The 16,487-nt window shown below is 35.3% G+C and overlaps 1 protein-coding gene across 2 annotated transcripts in view; it reads right to left on the minus strand.

The window, feature by feature from the left end:
* The window catches only part of LOC140196836 (receptor-type tyrosine-protein phosphatase alpha), a 202,387-nt gene that overhangs the window by 67,275 nt on the left and 118,625 nt on the right, over positions 1–16,487 (minus strand). For both annotated transcript variants that reach the window (XM_072256682.1, XM_072256681.1), the window contains 2 exons: positions 4,912–4,996; positions 2,941–3,014 (listed from right to left, as the gene is read on the minus strand). In XM_072256682.1, coding sequence (XP_072112783.1) covers positions 2,941–3,014; positions 4,912–4,996 — 159 coding nt within the window. The remainder of the gene's footprint in view (positions 1–2,940; positions 3,015–4,911; positions 4,997–16,487) is intronic.

Consider the following 16,487-nt stretch of genomic DNA (forward strand, 5'->3'; position numbering starts at 1 on the left):
GAATGATTTGATGTGTAGGCTCAGTCTTTGCAAAACCTGCTGAGCCATTTGTCAAAAGCCAGCAACTGGGGAGTCATTAGTTCATTGCAGGCAATTCAAGCCACACCAGTCAATTAGAGAAGATTCAGCAAAATGCATCCAGCACAGGCAATTTATTATGTTGGGAGACTAGGCTGAAGAAAGGACTCTGTGATTGAGAACCACAAGTCACAGGGATAGAAGTCTGAATAACAGAACAAAATGCTTTCCACCCTGGCCTACATTCAGGGTATTGAAAGTAACATTAAAGACTGAAGGTGTGGGTTGTGTTGTCACCTGCACACAAGCGATACCCATGTATGATCATATTATCACTTGTAAACTGTCAATCATTATCTCTGCCTTAAGTGTATAAAGATTAATGTATTATTTGTGAGTTTCACATGAGCAAAAAATTTCATTGCACCCTTAAATATGTGACAATAAACTAATCTGAATCTAAATACTAACGAGCTGAAGGACTCTCGCATCAGAGGTTTTCTCAAGCATGGTTGCTTCAACTGAATAAGAAACTTGTTATATCTGTATCCAGTCTCACGTGGAATCTGTTCCACAAAAAATGTGTTGTCAGTTCCAACAATAACTATTTCTGTTTAAGCAAAAAAAAAGCATGACCCTTTTTGTGTTTCAACATCCATGAGCTGCATTGCTAGTTATATGAGAAAAAAACTATTTCTTCGTAAGTAAGTGGATTTGAAGCCGTATGTGCTGAATTATGATAATCCTGGTGCAGACTATCCCATACCTGACCAGTTGTGAGGAGGTTTTAGTCTGATTAGAGCTTTAAGTCCTGGGTAGGTCTGTAGTCTAGTGTAGTTTTTGTTTTGTTTTATGTAGTTCAGTGTAGCTTTTGTATTGTTTCATGTAACACCATGGTCCTGAAAAACGTCGTCTCGTTTTCACTGTGTACTGTACCAGCAGTTATGGTCAAAATGATAATAAAAAGTGACTTGACTTGACTTGACTTGAAGAACTGCAATTGCACTTAATTCTAACTATGCTGGATACTTTAGCCATCACAGCTTCCAAAATTATATTATCATGTAGATGCCGATCGTATGAGAAAAAGCACAATTATTCACAATGGTACATATAGCATGCTAAACAAACTTCAAATGCAGAAGAAATAATTAGCCAGTAACATAAAAAGCAAGATTTAGTTAAAAAATATATGGTAAGGGAATGGTGAACAGAAAGAATGAGAACATAATAATGACTTTACCAGAGCTGAACTAAGTGAGTTGGTCTCAAAAGAAGCTGCTGAAGTGAACACAAAAAGGAGCTTGAAAACAGAATAATGCAAGTTTTTTTTTACTTGGAATATGATCACACAATATTGTGTAAAACTGTGCTTGATGTATTTTTCAGTAAACATATCTAACACTGGCAAAACAACTTACAACTTAAATTGGCATTGTTTACATACAATTAGAAAACAGCTATTCATGAACTTCATAAAAGACCGTGTACAATTTTTTATGATAAAAGTATTTAAATTGTAGTTTGAATGAACTTACTATTGTGTAACTAAGCCTGCTTATGAAATTGTACTAGTTGTAAATTTACACTTGATCAGCAGAGCTTCCTTTTTAAATTTTATTTTTAATCCAAACAAATGAAAGGGTTAAGATGGACTATTATTGAATAATATTAAATGCCACCACTAACAATTCTTTTTATGCCACATTTCTTTAAAACAGCAAAACTAAGGGAAAATAAGTACGACCTCAAAAATCCTAACGTATCACATATATTGACTGTAAGAAAACTGCTCCGACAGTATTTTGCAATGGACGTAATACTTGGAAGGTGGGATTAGACTGAATAGCTCTCATTTTCTTGTGACAAAGAGGCAGCCATTTGGCAGATCAAGTCTGTAATGGCTCCTAAGAGCTTCCCCATTAATTCCATTCCTCCACTTATTGTCCTGCCACGTGCCCACCCTTATTCCTTCTCCTGTCACTTATGTACACTAGAGAAAATTTACAATAATTATCTACTTTTAAGAATGTTATTCATCAACTTGAAACAAAATTCTTTCTGCACTTCAGGCAAAAGTTACTTCATTAAGCTCAACAACTCTTACAAGTGGAAGGCATAGGAATAACACTTGTGCAAAATTTTACTTGACTGGCATAACCACGATGGACTGGTTGGCTTCCTTCAGTGTCAGTCGTAAAATTTCTATGATTCTATAAAGCTTCCTGTCACTACTGTGATATTTAAGTGGCACCATATCAAAATTCGAGGCCTCCAGATAATGGTGCAATAACATACTAATGATACTGCTGTAATTATGACTGTGTCTTCAGTTCAATATCAAATGAGCAACGCGAGAGATACTACACTTTGGGTGATGTGTGAAACTAAGTTTTATGTGGCAGTACTGTTATTCATATCAAACCCTTTATGGGATGAGTAGATGAAAGACAACTTGTTCACTGCCGTGGTCAAAGTCATTTTCCCAAATGCTCTGCCAAAAAAGATTGCTTATTATATAATATAAACCTAGCAATCAAACTCAAAATAAGGAAAGAAAGCTACCCACTTATTTGTGTTTCTGACTTACAGCCTCAAAACAAATAAAATTTTGATGAATCATATCAATCTTGATGATTTAATAAAGAAATAAAGTTTGTAGCTCAAAGAGACAGTTTCACTATAGCAAGAAAATACTTGTGCATTATTCTATGACGCTCAAGATTGCTTTTTAGAGAATCAAAGCAAACGCTATTTTCAACAATGAACTCAACTAAGTACACACTCTGGCTCAACAGTTGTAAAATGTTTTCATATCTTACTGAAAATTAACACAATAATTTTAGAGCTATCATTAAATTTGTCTTCTTATGATGAAAAAGCAATATATTTATTAATTCCCCATCTAACTTATAAACAAACCTGTATCATCTGTTCTCCCGTTGGACAATCTGAAGGAATTTGAATGACTTCCAGCCTGCTTATACTTTTTAAACCTGTAGATAGATAATTTATTAATGTGATAACAACATTTTTAAAAAAGAAAATGTTATTTCATCCAAGCATGATTGCAATAGGGTGAGGTGGTGCATAGATGAATTCTGCTGTAAGAATGTTGTGTTTATCCAGGATTATGTGCAGGGTTGCTTGTTCTCTTTATGATTGAGAAGGTTTCTACCAAGTGCTCCATTTTCCATCCACATCCCAAAACTTACTTCATAGGTTAAATGACAGGTTTAAATTATGCCTTGATGTAGGCTAATGGCAGAAAGAATCTTAGGAGAGGTAATGGGCATATGTAAGACAGAGTAGGTTTAGGGCTGTATACAGCAATATAGTGAAAAAAGGAATGGGTCTAATATGATTGCACCTTTGGGAGCCAATGTAGACTCAATCAGCCAAATGGCTTTCTTCTGGATTAAAATAATGACAAGATAAGCATCTAGAAACAAGTCATGAATGATCTTGAAACAAAAGCTTAGAAGAAAAGTTCACATGCCCAAAGCTAAAGCAACCAATCCTTGTTTAGACAATAAATTGTATTTGGAAGATGCAGCTCTACAGGTGGCCTCAATCAAAGTTCATAACAAAAAATTAAAGTCTTGGGTGGCTGTTCAAAATATATATCAAATAAATGTAAAAACTGCAGTTTTACCCTGTCCACAACATCAACTTCAAAACAGACACTCATCTGTTATAAAGTGGTGAAAAAAGTAATTTACCTTTTCCTCCTAATCTCTTGATTTGGAGTACCTATTGGAGGATGACTTAACAGTTCTTAGCAGATTTAGGCTCTGCCCCAGGATTCTATGTAGAGTCTGCTTAAGTTGAGGATATACATATCTACAAGCAACTCAATGCTGCTCGTACCCTTTAGAACTGCTGACTACAGCCAAGAATATTCAACCCTTTGTCAGGTCTCATAGCATTTGCTATATCATTAAAAATGTTACACAAAGACCATTCAGCCCATCCTATATGTTCCATCCAGAAAAAAAGATCTAGGTTGATCCAACCTTCCTCCAGCAAGTCTGCAGACCAGCAGATCACACCTTCAAGTGCATCTGAAATACCTGCCTTCTCCCTGTATCCCTTTATGCCTTGACTAATCAAGAATATATCAACCTTTGCCTTAAATAAACATAAAGACCTGGCCTCCACAGCTGCATGCTCCTCTATTCTAAGGGTGTGTCCTCTGGTCTTAGACTCTCTTACCACAGGAAACATCCTTTCCATTACCCACTCTACCAAGACTTCACACCATTCGATGGGATTACAAGAGGTCCGCCTTATTGTTCAAAACTCTAATGAATACAGGCCCAGCACCATCAGATGCTCTTCATATGACAAGCCATTCAATCCTGGAATCATTTTCATGAATCTCCTTTGAACCTCCAATTTAAGGACATCCTTTCGAAGATAAGGGGCCCAAACCTGCTCACAATTCTCAAAGTGTGGCCTCCCAAGTGCTTCATAAAGCTTCAACATTACATCCTTGCTTTTATACTCTAGTCCTCTTGAAATGAATGCGAACATTGCATTTGCCTTCCTCAGCACAGACTCAACCTACAAATTAACCTTCAGGGAATCCTACACAAGGAATCCCAAGACCCTTTGTATTTCAGTTTTTTGTCCATTTACAAGATAGTCAACCCTTTCATTTCTTCTACCAAGTGCATGACCATACACTTCCAGACATTTTTGTGCTTTTTATAACAGATTTCCAACATCTGTAATTTTCTAAAATTTTCAAATACATTGCACACTTTTTGTAAAAAGAATGTAAAGGTCTATCAAGCTAGCCTTGGCAGTGAGAGGCAGTTAGAAACAATCTGGGACAATAATAAACAAGTACAACAAATCTTTTTAGTACAGTTTATATCAATCACTTACCTCAGCATATAAAGTACTATAATAATAAACACAATGACTAGCAGTGATGAGAGGGCCACCATTACAGCTATAATTGGCATTTCATCTGAAAGAAAATCAGTGAGATGGACTATTAATGTACACATTACTGTAACGTAATGAAAACAAAGTTCAGAAGAGAACCTTAAACATTGTATGTCACCTCAATAAGCAACTTCATTAACCAATGCAAGAAAATTAAGCTGCTGCGGCTTCAAAAGTAATTAATGAATCTGATATTGAAAATCACAGTCATAGATCAATATCTTATAATAAAGATAATCTACATTAGCAGTGCCTTGCAATTTATCTGACTGAGAACTAGCAATGAGATCATTTAATTTTCATGCTCAGTTTCTGACCAGAATGTACATGTTACAATTGGTAGACCTATGAACTTTTACATAACACATAACGCTTTATGCATGAGTTGTTGAGTGCATTGTATCATGACAGACAATTTTCTCATTGTGGATGTCCAATGATATGCACCTGCCTCTTGAAACCCATCAGTTGTAGCAAAACTGTCTAGTTCTGGTGGTTATCACAACTAATGCTTAATAAAAAAGCAAGTTTGTTTTTATATTTAAGTTCACCACACACTGTGACCTTTCAGAAGGCCAAGACTGGCATCTCTGAACTCATTAACAGTTGCCAGGCAGACCCTTTGACAGGTATTGTTATTAATATCATCAAGTACACAATCACCAAAACAGCTTGATGATCTGTCATCTAGCCAAAAATATGGGCTACTAAATTTAACAAAGGTCTTAAATACATATTCAAATTAGGTGCATCAACTTGCTAGTAAATCCGTCAGGAATGAAGGACATTTTGCACACATTAATAACCATACAATCCTTGTTTTCTTTAAATTTTTGATCAGTATGATCTGAATGCAATTTTAAATTTAATGATTCTATTTTTATGTATGTGTTTTTTCCCTACATTTCCCTATGGGGGGCGGGGGCTCAACAGTATAAACATTGCTTTTACACTGCAATGGAAATTTAGCAATTTAATACAGCTGAAAATTTTGATCTTTTCTCAAAATGGTAACTTGCCTTTTACAAAATTAGCACAAATACAGCAACAACACGTGGTTTGAACACAAAACCATTTAAGAAACATTTAAATATTAATCAGTATTAAATACACTATTTTAATTTAATTACTAAGGCAAGCACATGGTCTTAACCATATGTCAAATTTCAGTCTAAACCAATCTCTTATACCTGGAAAAGCCTTTGCTTTCAAGACTTGACCCACACTGTCATAATTTTGCACATGTAGCTTCCTGACTGAAAACTCTCAGGCCAAATGGTTTGAAATTATTTACACCTTTGTTAAAATTAAATCATTTATAAAAGACCATTGATCAACAATGAGTATAGGAATACAATGACGTGGAGGATAAATGCGTGACTGATGGATTGGAGTGAGGGTAGGGATTCAGATTTCTGGATTATTGGGACCTCTTTTGGGGCAGGTGTGACCTGTACAAAAAGGACGGGTTGCACTTGAAACCCAGGGGGACCAATATCCTGGCAGGGAGGTTTGCTAAGGCTACTGGGGAGAGTTTAAACTTGGGGGGTGGAAACCGAACTGAAGAGACTGGGGAACAGGCGGTTGGCTCACAAATAGAGAAGACAGTGTGACAGGGAGGATAGGCAGGTGACAGAGAAGGGGCGCACTCAGACCGACGGTTTGAGGTGTCTATTTTAACGCAAGGAGTATTATGAACAAAGTGGATGAGCTTAGAGTGTGGATCAGCACTTGGAGCTATGATGTGGTGGCCATTACAGAGACATGGATGGCTCAGGGACAGGAATAGTTACTTCAAGTGCCAAACTTAAGATGTTTCAGAAAGAACAGGAGGGAGGCAAAAGAGGTGGGGGCGTGGCACTGTTGATCAGAGATAGTGTCACGGCTGCAGGATAGGTGGACGCCATGGATGGATTGTCTACCGAGTCTCTGTGGGTGGAGGTTAGGAACAGGAAGAGGTCAATAACTTTAGTCGGTGTTTTTTATAGGCCACCCAATAGTAACAGGGCTATCGAGGAGTAGATAGGGAAACAGATCCTGGAAAGGTGTAATAATAACAGAGTTGTCCTGATGGGAGATTTTAATTTCCCAAATATTGATTGGTATCTCCCTAGAGCAAGGGGTTTAGATGGGGTGGAGGTTGTTAGGTGTGTTCAGGAAGGTTTCTTGACACAATATGTAGATAAGCCTACAAGGGGAGAGGCTGTACTTGATTTGGCATTGGGAAATGAACCTGATCGGGTGTCAGATCTCTCAGTGGGAGAGCATTTTGGAGATAGTGATCATAATACTATCTCCTTTACAATAGCATTGGAGAGAGATAGGAACAAACAAGTCAGAAAAGCATTTAATTGGAGTAAGGGGAATTACGAGGCTAACAACAGGAATTCTGCAGATGCTGGAAATTCAAGCAACACATATCAAAGTTGCTGGTGAACGCAGCAGGCCAGGCAGCATCTGTAGGAAGAGGTGCAGTCGACGTTTCAGGCCGAGACCCTTCGTCAGGACTAACTGAAGGAAGGGTGAGTAAGGGATTTGAAAGTTGGAGGGGGAGGGGGAGATCTGAAATGATAGGAGAAGACAGGAGGGGGAGGGATAGAGCCAAGAGCTGGACAGGTGATAGGCAAAAGGGGATACGAACAAGAGAAAATCTGCAATTGCTGGAAATCCACACAACAAACACAAAACCTCTTTCAGAACCCTAGGGTACAGTTGCTGTTACAGGGTGCAGTTACTGTCACAAGACAGAAGGTGCTCAAAAAGCTGAAAGACCTAAAGGTACATAAGTCACCCGGACCAGAGGAACTGCACCCTAAGAGAGTGAGAGAGTCTAGGACAAGAGGGTACAGTCTCAGGAGAGAGGGGCACCCTTTCAAAACAGAGAGATGGAGAAATTTTTAGCCAAAGGGTGGTGAAGGACTTTCCAGGGGAGCGCTCATGGAGTGAGCTGTACTTGGTGTCGCTCCATTCCCTTTATCTTTTTTACATGTAACCACTCTTATTTACTTTACCTATACTTACACTAAAGGATCTATACTACAAATATATCTTTGAACTTCGACTTTTACTTACTGAAAATGCATACCAGAGCACGAGAAGTTAAAAACGGAAAGGACTCCGGCAGGAACGGAAAAAAAAATGGTGATCCTGAAGCATCGAAAGAGACTACACTAACTGTTGAAGCAATGGAGGAAACTTCTAGAGACTACAATTAATCAAAGACGCGCCGTAATTGAAGGAGTGGTGAAGACGACTCAAGATGATATTAAATCGTTCAGATGTGAAATCGATCAACAACAAATTAGAATCTCGGAACTAGACGAAGATGGCTGCAAAAGAGATCGAAAAATTGAAGCTCTTGAAAAAAATTTAACTTCCGTAACTCAACAGTTGGAGCATTATAAAGCCAAGACTATTGATCTTGAATTTCGCTCTCGACAACAGAATCTGCGAATAATCGGTTTTCCTGAAGATGTTGTGATGGGAGATCCTACTAAATACTTTTCTAAATTGTTAGTGGATGTGTTTGGTCAGATATATTGGAGGAACCCCCACTGTTAGACCGTGCACACCGTTCTTTACGTTTTAAACCGGCGAAACAAGCCAGACCCAGGCCAGTCATCATTCCGTTTCACTATGTTCGTATTAAGGAACAAGTGATTTGAGCCGCTCGGCAGAAAGGCATGATTGAGTTTCAAAGTTTTAAATTTCGAATTGTTAAAGATTTCAGCCAAGAAGTATTGAAAGAACGGATGGCTTTTAAACCACAGATGTCAGAATTTTATCGTCAGGGCTATAAAATAGCATTGCTGTTCCCAGCCTGTCTGAGAGTTGTTATGCGAAACAACTCTCGTCGTTTGTTTAAAACTCCGACCGAAGCTCAAAGTTTTCTCGACTATATGTCTTCTCCTGCTGAGGATTAATTAATGCACAGTTTTTTTTCCTTTTCTTCGATCTGATTTTCGTTTCCTTTTTTTTAAAGAAAGAGCTAACATTCAGTTTATAGAATTAGAATTTTATATTCTGAGGGTTTTTGCCTTGATCTCGTAGTGTAGGTACTTTTTACATTCTTAAATGATAGTACGCTTTTTTGTTAGTGATTTTGTATATCTCACTTCTAATATTTTTTCCTTTTGAGAGCAAATTAATTATAGTTTTAATGTTTGTTTTCCTTTTTTTTCAAAACGTTACTGGAGAAGTATTATATTTTAAGATGGTGGATTGCTTCCTTCTTCTTCCGAGAATTCTCTCTTCTTCTTGCGTCACTTCTGATCACTTATATACGAAAAACTAATAATACGAAGTGGCGCTTGGTCTTTTTTTTTGAAATATGTGTAAGAAGTACTATTCTACTTTTGTAATTGTTGTAATCTTTTCCTTATATTCATAGTAACTTTTCTTTCACTTTTTTAACCATGGGTGGTATTTCCTATGATAAACATATTTCTTTTGGGTTGCCTTCTGGAAAGATGGAGTTAGAGCTAGCTGTAGATTTAGCACTGGCCACTTTCTGGCTTTTTTCTGGGTTTTTGCGGGAGGGAGGGTGGCATTTTTATTCTTATTTTCAATTTAGTTTTTCTTTTTAAAAGGGCTGACCTGAAACTACCAAAATGTCTGAAATGTTGTGACTTCCGGTTCCTCTTTGGACCTTCTTTCCTCTTCCGGGGACATGAGTTTGTACTCTGGTTAACCCTTTACATACCTTATGCTCAAGTTCAGTACTATGGATAAGATTATTAATTTGGTTTCTTGGAATACAAATGATTTAAACCACCTGATTAAACGGAAAAAATGTTTTAAAGTATTCCATAGGATGAATGCTCACATTATCTTTGTACAAGAAACTCATGTCCAGAAAGAGGATAGTCAGCGCTTTTTTTAGGTTCTGGAAGGAGCAACAGTACCACTCGAATTCACAGGCCAAAGTAGAGGCGCTCCTATTTTTATAGATCTGTCAATTTCATTTTTGCATCATGAGATGGTTTCAGACCCGAATGGTAGATTTTTGTTAATTACTGGTTTGTTATTTACCAAAAAAGTTGTCATGTTTAATGTTTATGCCCCAAATGTTGACTGTCCCGAATTTTTTAAGAATCTTTTTACAACTCTTCCTAATTTAAATGATTATATGTTGATTATGGGTGGAGATTTTAACTGTTGTCTAAATCCTTTGATGGATAGATCCATGTCCAATCAAGTACTTCTGAATAATTCGGCTACTCTTATTAACTCTTTTATGACTGACTCTGGTTTTAAACGTTCATTGGATGATAATTTTGGAATATTCAATTTCTTTAAGAATTCATGCATTATAGTGGAGTCACCATGAAATTCTGATTGATATAGGGAGGTATAAAATATTGGCAATGAGATTGGAGAATGTATTGCCTCAAATTATTTCTGCTGATCAGACTGGATTTATTAAAAATCGTTACTCTTTTTTTAATATTAGGAGATTAATGAACATTGTTTATACCCCTTCATCCAGAACTCCAGAATGTGTCATTTCATTGGACGCTGAAAAAGTCTTTGACAGAGTCGAATGGATATATTTGTTTAATACCTTTGAGAAACTTAATTTTAGTCTGATATTTATATCTTGGATTAAATTGATATATCTTACTCCTTTGGCTTCAGTATTTACTAATTATTAGTCTCCCCTTTTTTATTTATTCTGTGGTACTAGGCAGGGTTGCCCTCTTAGTCCACTACTATTCAACATTGCCTTGGAACTGCTAGCTATTGCTATTCATGACTCCCCTAATATATTTGGCATTACCCGTGGAAATGAGACACATAAATTACCACTACAAATTACCATTCCGGCAGTATTAACTCTGCTTGCTCAGTTCAGTAGTTTTTCTGGTTATAAATTGAATCTAGGTAAGAGTGAACTTTTTCCATTAAATATGCAGGTTCCCATTTATAGATGTTCTCCATTCAGAGTGATTACTGACTATTTTACGTATTTGGGAGTAAAAATTACAAAGAGACATACGGATTTATTCAAGTTTAACCTTTTACCGTTAACTAGTCAGGTTAAACAACTGATTACTAAGTGGTCCCCATTGTCTCTATCACTGATTGGCCGAATTACTGCTATTAAAATAATTATTTTACCTAAATTTTTATATCTATTTCAAGCGATACCAATTTTTATTCCTAAATCCTTTTTTGACACTACTGATTCTAAAATTTCCTCTTACATATGGCAGAACAAAAATCCCAGGTTAAGTAAAAAATATTTACATAAATCCAAGAAAGATGGTGGTTTAGCACTGCCTAATCTAAGATTCTATTACTGGGCAATTAATATTTGATATTTAATATTTTGGACACAAGATTGTAGTATAATTCCAAGTCCACATTGGGTAAACCTTGAAGGCTACTCTGTATAAGGGTTCTCTTTGGTTTCCATTTTAGGAACTTCACTTCCTTTCGTACTATCTAAATTGAATAAACAAATGGTTAATCCAATAATTAAACATACATTACGAATATGATTTCAATTTCATAAATTTTTTGGTTTGAGCGAATTAATATTATCAAGCCCTTTTATATCTAATTTTTTTTTCAACCCTCGGTTATGGACCAAGCCTTTTTGATATGGAAAACGAAAGGTATAACATGTTTTCATGACTTATTTCTGGATAACTGTTTCATGTCTTTTGAACAGCTTTCTAATAAATTTAATTTGCCCAGATCCCATTTTTTTTTAGATATTTGCAAATAAGAAACTTTTTAAATACCGTGCTGCCTACCTTCCCAATCTCATACCCTACTGATATCATTGAAAAAATTTTAGGTTTAAATCCTTTTCAGAAGGGATTAATAGCATCTATTTATGATATAATTATGAAATTACAGCCAGGTATATCCGATAAAATCAAAAATGAATGGGAAAAGGAACTTCAACTTTGCCTACCTATAGAGAAATGGGATAAAATTTTTCAATTAGTCAGTACTTCCTGCATATATGCTAAACATATGTTAATACAACTTAAAGTAATGCACAGGGCCCATATGTCTAAAGATAAATTAGCCCGTTTTTATTCCTATATAAACCCTATTTGTGACAGATGTCACTCTGAGGTGGCTTCTTTAACTTGTATGTTTTGGTCCTGTGCTCTTTTGGAAAGATATTTTTGATATTATCTCAACAGTTTTGCGTTTTGATTTATAACCCCATCCTATTACGGCAATTTTTGGTTTGCCAATGGTAAAACATAGATTTTTATCCTCTTCAGCCTGTCGGATGATTGCATTTGTTACTTTAATGGCCAGAAGATCCATTTTATTGAACTGGAAAGAGACCAATCCTCCTCCTACATTTCAATGGTTTTCCCAAACTATATTATGCTTAAATTTAGAAAAAATCAGAAGTGACTTTTTTGATCCTTCGGTTAAATTTGAAGAGACTTGGAAACCATTTATTCAACATTTTCATATGATGTAATTTGACCTTTCCGAATCCTTCTTATTAACTTAAAATATATGAATAGAGGAGCAGAGTTAACAACATTATTGAACGCGTTCGATTTAAGATAATGACTAACCTTGTTTTGTTCCGTTTGCTTTTTTTTGGATTTAGTATTTAGGTTTTTTTTTGTTTCTTTTTGGGGTTTTTCTTTGTATTTTTTTTCTTTTTATTTCTTTTTTCTCTATGATTAAATATATCAAGAGTTTGGAAGACTATCATACTTGTATTATTTGAAATCCTTTTTTGTATATGCTTATCAACAATAAGACTATTCCAATCTCTCTGTATCAACATTGTTATTCTGTATAATTTTGGAAAGTTAATAAAAAAGATTTAAAAGGAAAGAAAGAAAGGTGGTGAATTTGTGGAATTTGTTGCCACAAGCAGCTGTGGAGGCCAAGTCACTGGGTGTATTTAAGAACAATGACAATATTAATACCAATATTAAGATAATGACAACACAATGACAATATTAAGATAATATTGATAGGTTCTTGATTGGACATGGCATCAAAGGTTACGGGGAGAAGGAGATAGAAAAAAGGATCGGCCATGATTGAATGGCGGAGCAGACTCGATGGCCTAATTCTGCTCCTATGTCTTATGGTCCTATGGTCTAAAATGCTGGAGGAACTCAACGGTCCAAGTTATTGCGGATTAAACCCCCTGCACTCAAAGGACGGGAAGAAATTGCAAAATGATCCAAAGGATATCAACGTTCAATTGAGAGAGCACTTTCAAGAACTTCTTAACCGTGACAGCACAGCTGACCCAGAGGTTGCTAACTAAAACATCCAGACACCTGTGAGAGAAGACATGGGAGAACCTCCCAACATGTAAGAGGTCCATGATGCTATCAGGATCCTGAAAAGCAACAAAGCCACTGATCCTCATGGGATCCCAGCAGAGATCCTCAAGGAAGGTAGACCAGCACTCCTGCATCACACACATGTCCTGCCTCTGAAGGTCTGGGGAAAGAACAACTGCTCTCAAGCTCAGGGATGCTTTAATAGTGACCATATTCGAGAAAGGAGACAAACAGATTGTGGCAATAACCTAGGCATCTCCCTCCAATCAATAACAGGTAACCACCTCCTTCTGGCATCTGAAATAGTACTCCCTGAATTGCAGTGTAGCTTCCGCTTTTACAAAAAATACATAACACTAAAATATTTTACTTAGACTTTGAGAAATTTATTGTGCTAACTGTTAAGTACTGAGCTAGATTACATTCAGCCACACCAGTGGACTGTCACCTTCCTTGAAAGGACAACATGAACCAGGCAAGTTTCCTATACCTAGTTGGAAACAAATCAAGAACGCCAGGATTTGCAAATGTTTTAATTCTAGGAATCCCAGATTTTCTTTCCCCCCTGAAAATAACAAACATTGAGGAGCCCCATCTAACTGAACACAGATGCTCATATTTGTGATGTTTGAGCAACTTTTTTTTATAATTTTTTATTGAATTTTCAGACTTGATTACATGGAATAGTAATATCTACCCTCCCCCCTCCCCTTAACCCTTCCAACCGATACATACCCCTACCTAAAAGAAAGAAAAAGAGAAAGAAAAAAAAGGAAGAAAGACTGCCTGGATATTAGAAGGTCTCCACATGCTCCATGGGATTCGAAATAAATTTAATATATTTATTCGTTCCTTTCTTTTCCCAAAGGACCAACATCTTTATCATCGGAGCACCTATATATACAATCCTATCTTTTGTAAATAAGGGTGCCAAATATTCAAAAATGTATCATATTTATTTCTTAAATTATAAGTAATTTTTTCAAGTGGAACACAGCTAAAATTTTCATTATTCCAACAATCCATACTTAAATACGAATCTGATTTCCAAGTAACTACAATAGCCTTCTTGGCTACTGCCAATGCAATTTTTATAAATTCTTTCTGGTATTTATTCAATTTAAGTTTCGGTTTTATCCCTTCAATGTCACCTAATAAAAATAATATAGGGTTATGTGGAAGTTGAGTTCCAATAATTTGCTCCAATAAAACTCTTAAATGTATCCAAAAAGGGTGAATTTTAGAACAGGACCAAGTAGAATGTAAAAAAGTACCAATTTCTTGATTACACTGAAAACATTGATCAGATAAGTTTGAATTTAATCTATTTATTTTTTGCAGTGTAATATATAATTGGCGTAAAAAATTATATCGTATTAATCTGAGTCGAACATTTATTGTATTTGTCACACCTGTCAAGACATAGTCTTGACCAATTTGTTTCATCAATATTAATATTCATATCTGTTTCCCATTTTTGTCTTGACTTATGGATTCCTTGTTTAAGTGTCTGTTTTTGAATCAGATTATACACAAAAGAAATAATTTTTTTAATTTTTCCTTTTTGAATTAAAGTTTCAATTTCATTAGGTTTCGGCAAAAACATTATTTGACCCAGTTTATCTCTTAAATAAGCCCTTAATTGAAAGCAACAAAAGGAAGTGTTATTTGATATTTTATATTTATTCTTCAATTGTTCAAATGACATCAATATACCTCCTTCATAACAGTCTCCTGTACATCTAACCCCTTTTTGGTACCAATTATATAAAAGTTGATTATCCATTGTAAAAGGAATAAGTCTGTTTTGAATCAAAGATCTCCTTGCTAATAAAGATTTCTTTATTTCATCATCAACATTTATCTTATTCCATAGATCAATCAAATGTTTTAATATAGGAGATTCTTTCTTTTCCCGTAGTCATTCAGATTCCCATTTATATATAAAATCTTCGGGTGTATTTTCTCCTATCTTATCTAATTCTATTCTAATCCATGTCGGTTTTTGTTTGTGGAAGAAAGATGCAATAAATCTAAGTTGATTTGCTTTATAATAATTCTTAAAATTTGGAAGTTGTAACCCTCCTAACTCAAATTTCCATGTCAAGTTTTCCAATGATATTCTTGACATCTTACCTTTCCAAAGAAATTTCCTCATACATTTATTTAACTCTTGAAAAAATTTCTGTGGCAGTTGTATTGGTAGTGTTTGAAATAATTACTGTAATCTAGGAAATATATTCATTTCTACAGAATTGACTCTACCCACTAATGCTATTGGTAATATCATCCATTTGTCAAGATCTTCTTGAATTTTTTTCAATAATAGTAAATAATTAAATTTACAAACGTTATATCAATTCTTTATATCATTATCAGCTCTTATACCTATATACTTTATACCATTTATCGGCCATCTAAATTGGGTTGCTAAACGACATTGACTATAGTCTCCTTTAGTAAGAGATAAGATTTCACTTTTATCCCACTTTATTTTATACCCTGATACTTTCCCATATTCTTCCGATCTAGAAGATAGTTTACGTAACGAATGCAGTGGGTTTGTTAAATAAATCGAATCATCAGCAAATAAATTAATCTTATATTCCTCCCGATTAACTCTAAAACCCCCAATATCTGAATCAATTCTAATTAATTCTGCTAATGGTTCTATCGCCAATACAAATAAAGCAGGTGATAATGGACAACCTTGTCTAGTTGACCTTTTTAACTGGAATGGTGTTGAAATTTGACTGTTTGTCACTACTTTAGCGTTAGGATTAGTGTTTAAGGTTTTAATCCAGTTTATAAAAGGTACTCCTAACCCATATTTTTCTAATACTTTAAATAAAAAATCCCATTCCAATCTATCAAATACTTTTTCTGCATCCAAAGCTACTACCATACTCTTTTCTTCCCTCTTTTGTGCTAAATGAATTATACTAAGTAGCCGAGTTACATTATCTGCCGATTATCTATTTTTAATAAATCCTGTTTGATCCATATGTATTAATTTTGGCAATTATTTAGATAATCTACTAGATAAAATTTTTGCTATTATTTTATAATCCGTGTTCAACAGAGAATAAGGGCTATATGATGCTGGTTTTAAAGGATCTCTTTTTTTTTGGCAATACTATTACAATCGCTGTTGAGAAAGATTCTGGAAGTTTATGTGTTTTTTCCGCTTGACATATTAACTCCATAAAAGGAGAAATTGATAAA

This window comes from Mobula birostris, chromosome 4 (genome assembly GCF_030028105.1).
Source record: "Mobula birostris isolate sMobBir1 chromosome 4, sMobBir1.hap1, whole genome shotgun sequence".
Classification (NCBI taxonomy): domain Eukaryota; kingdom Metazoa; phylum Chordata; class Chondrichthyes; order Myliobatiformes; family Myliobatidae; genus Mobula; species Mobula birostris.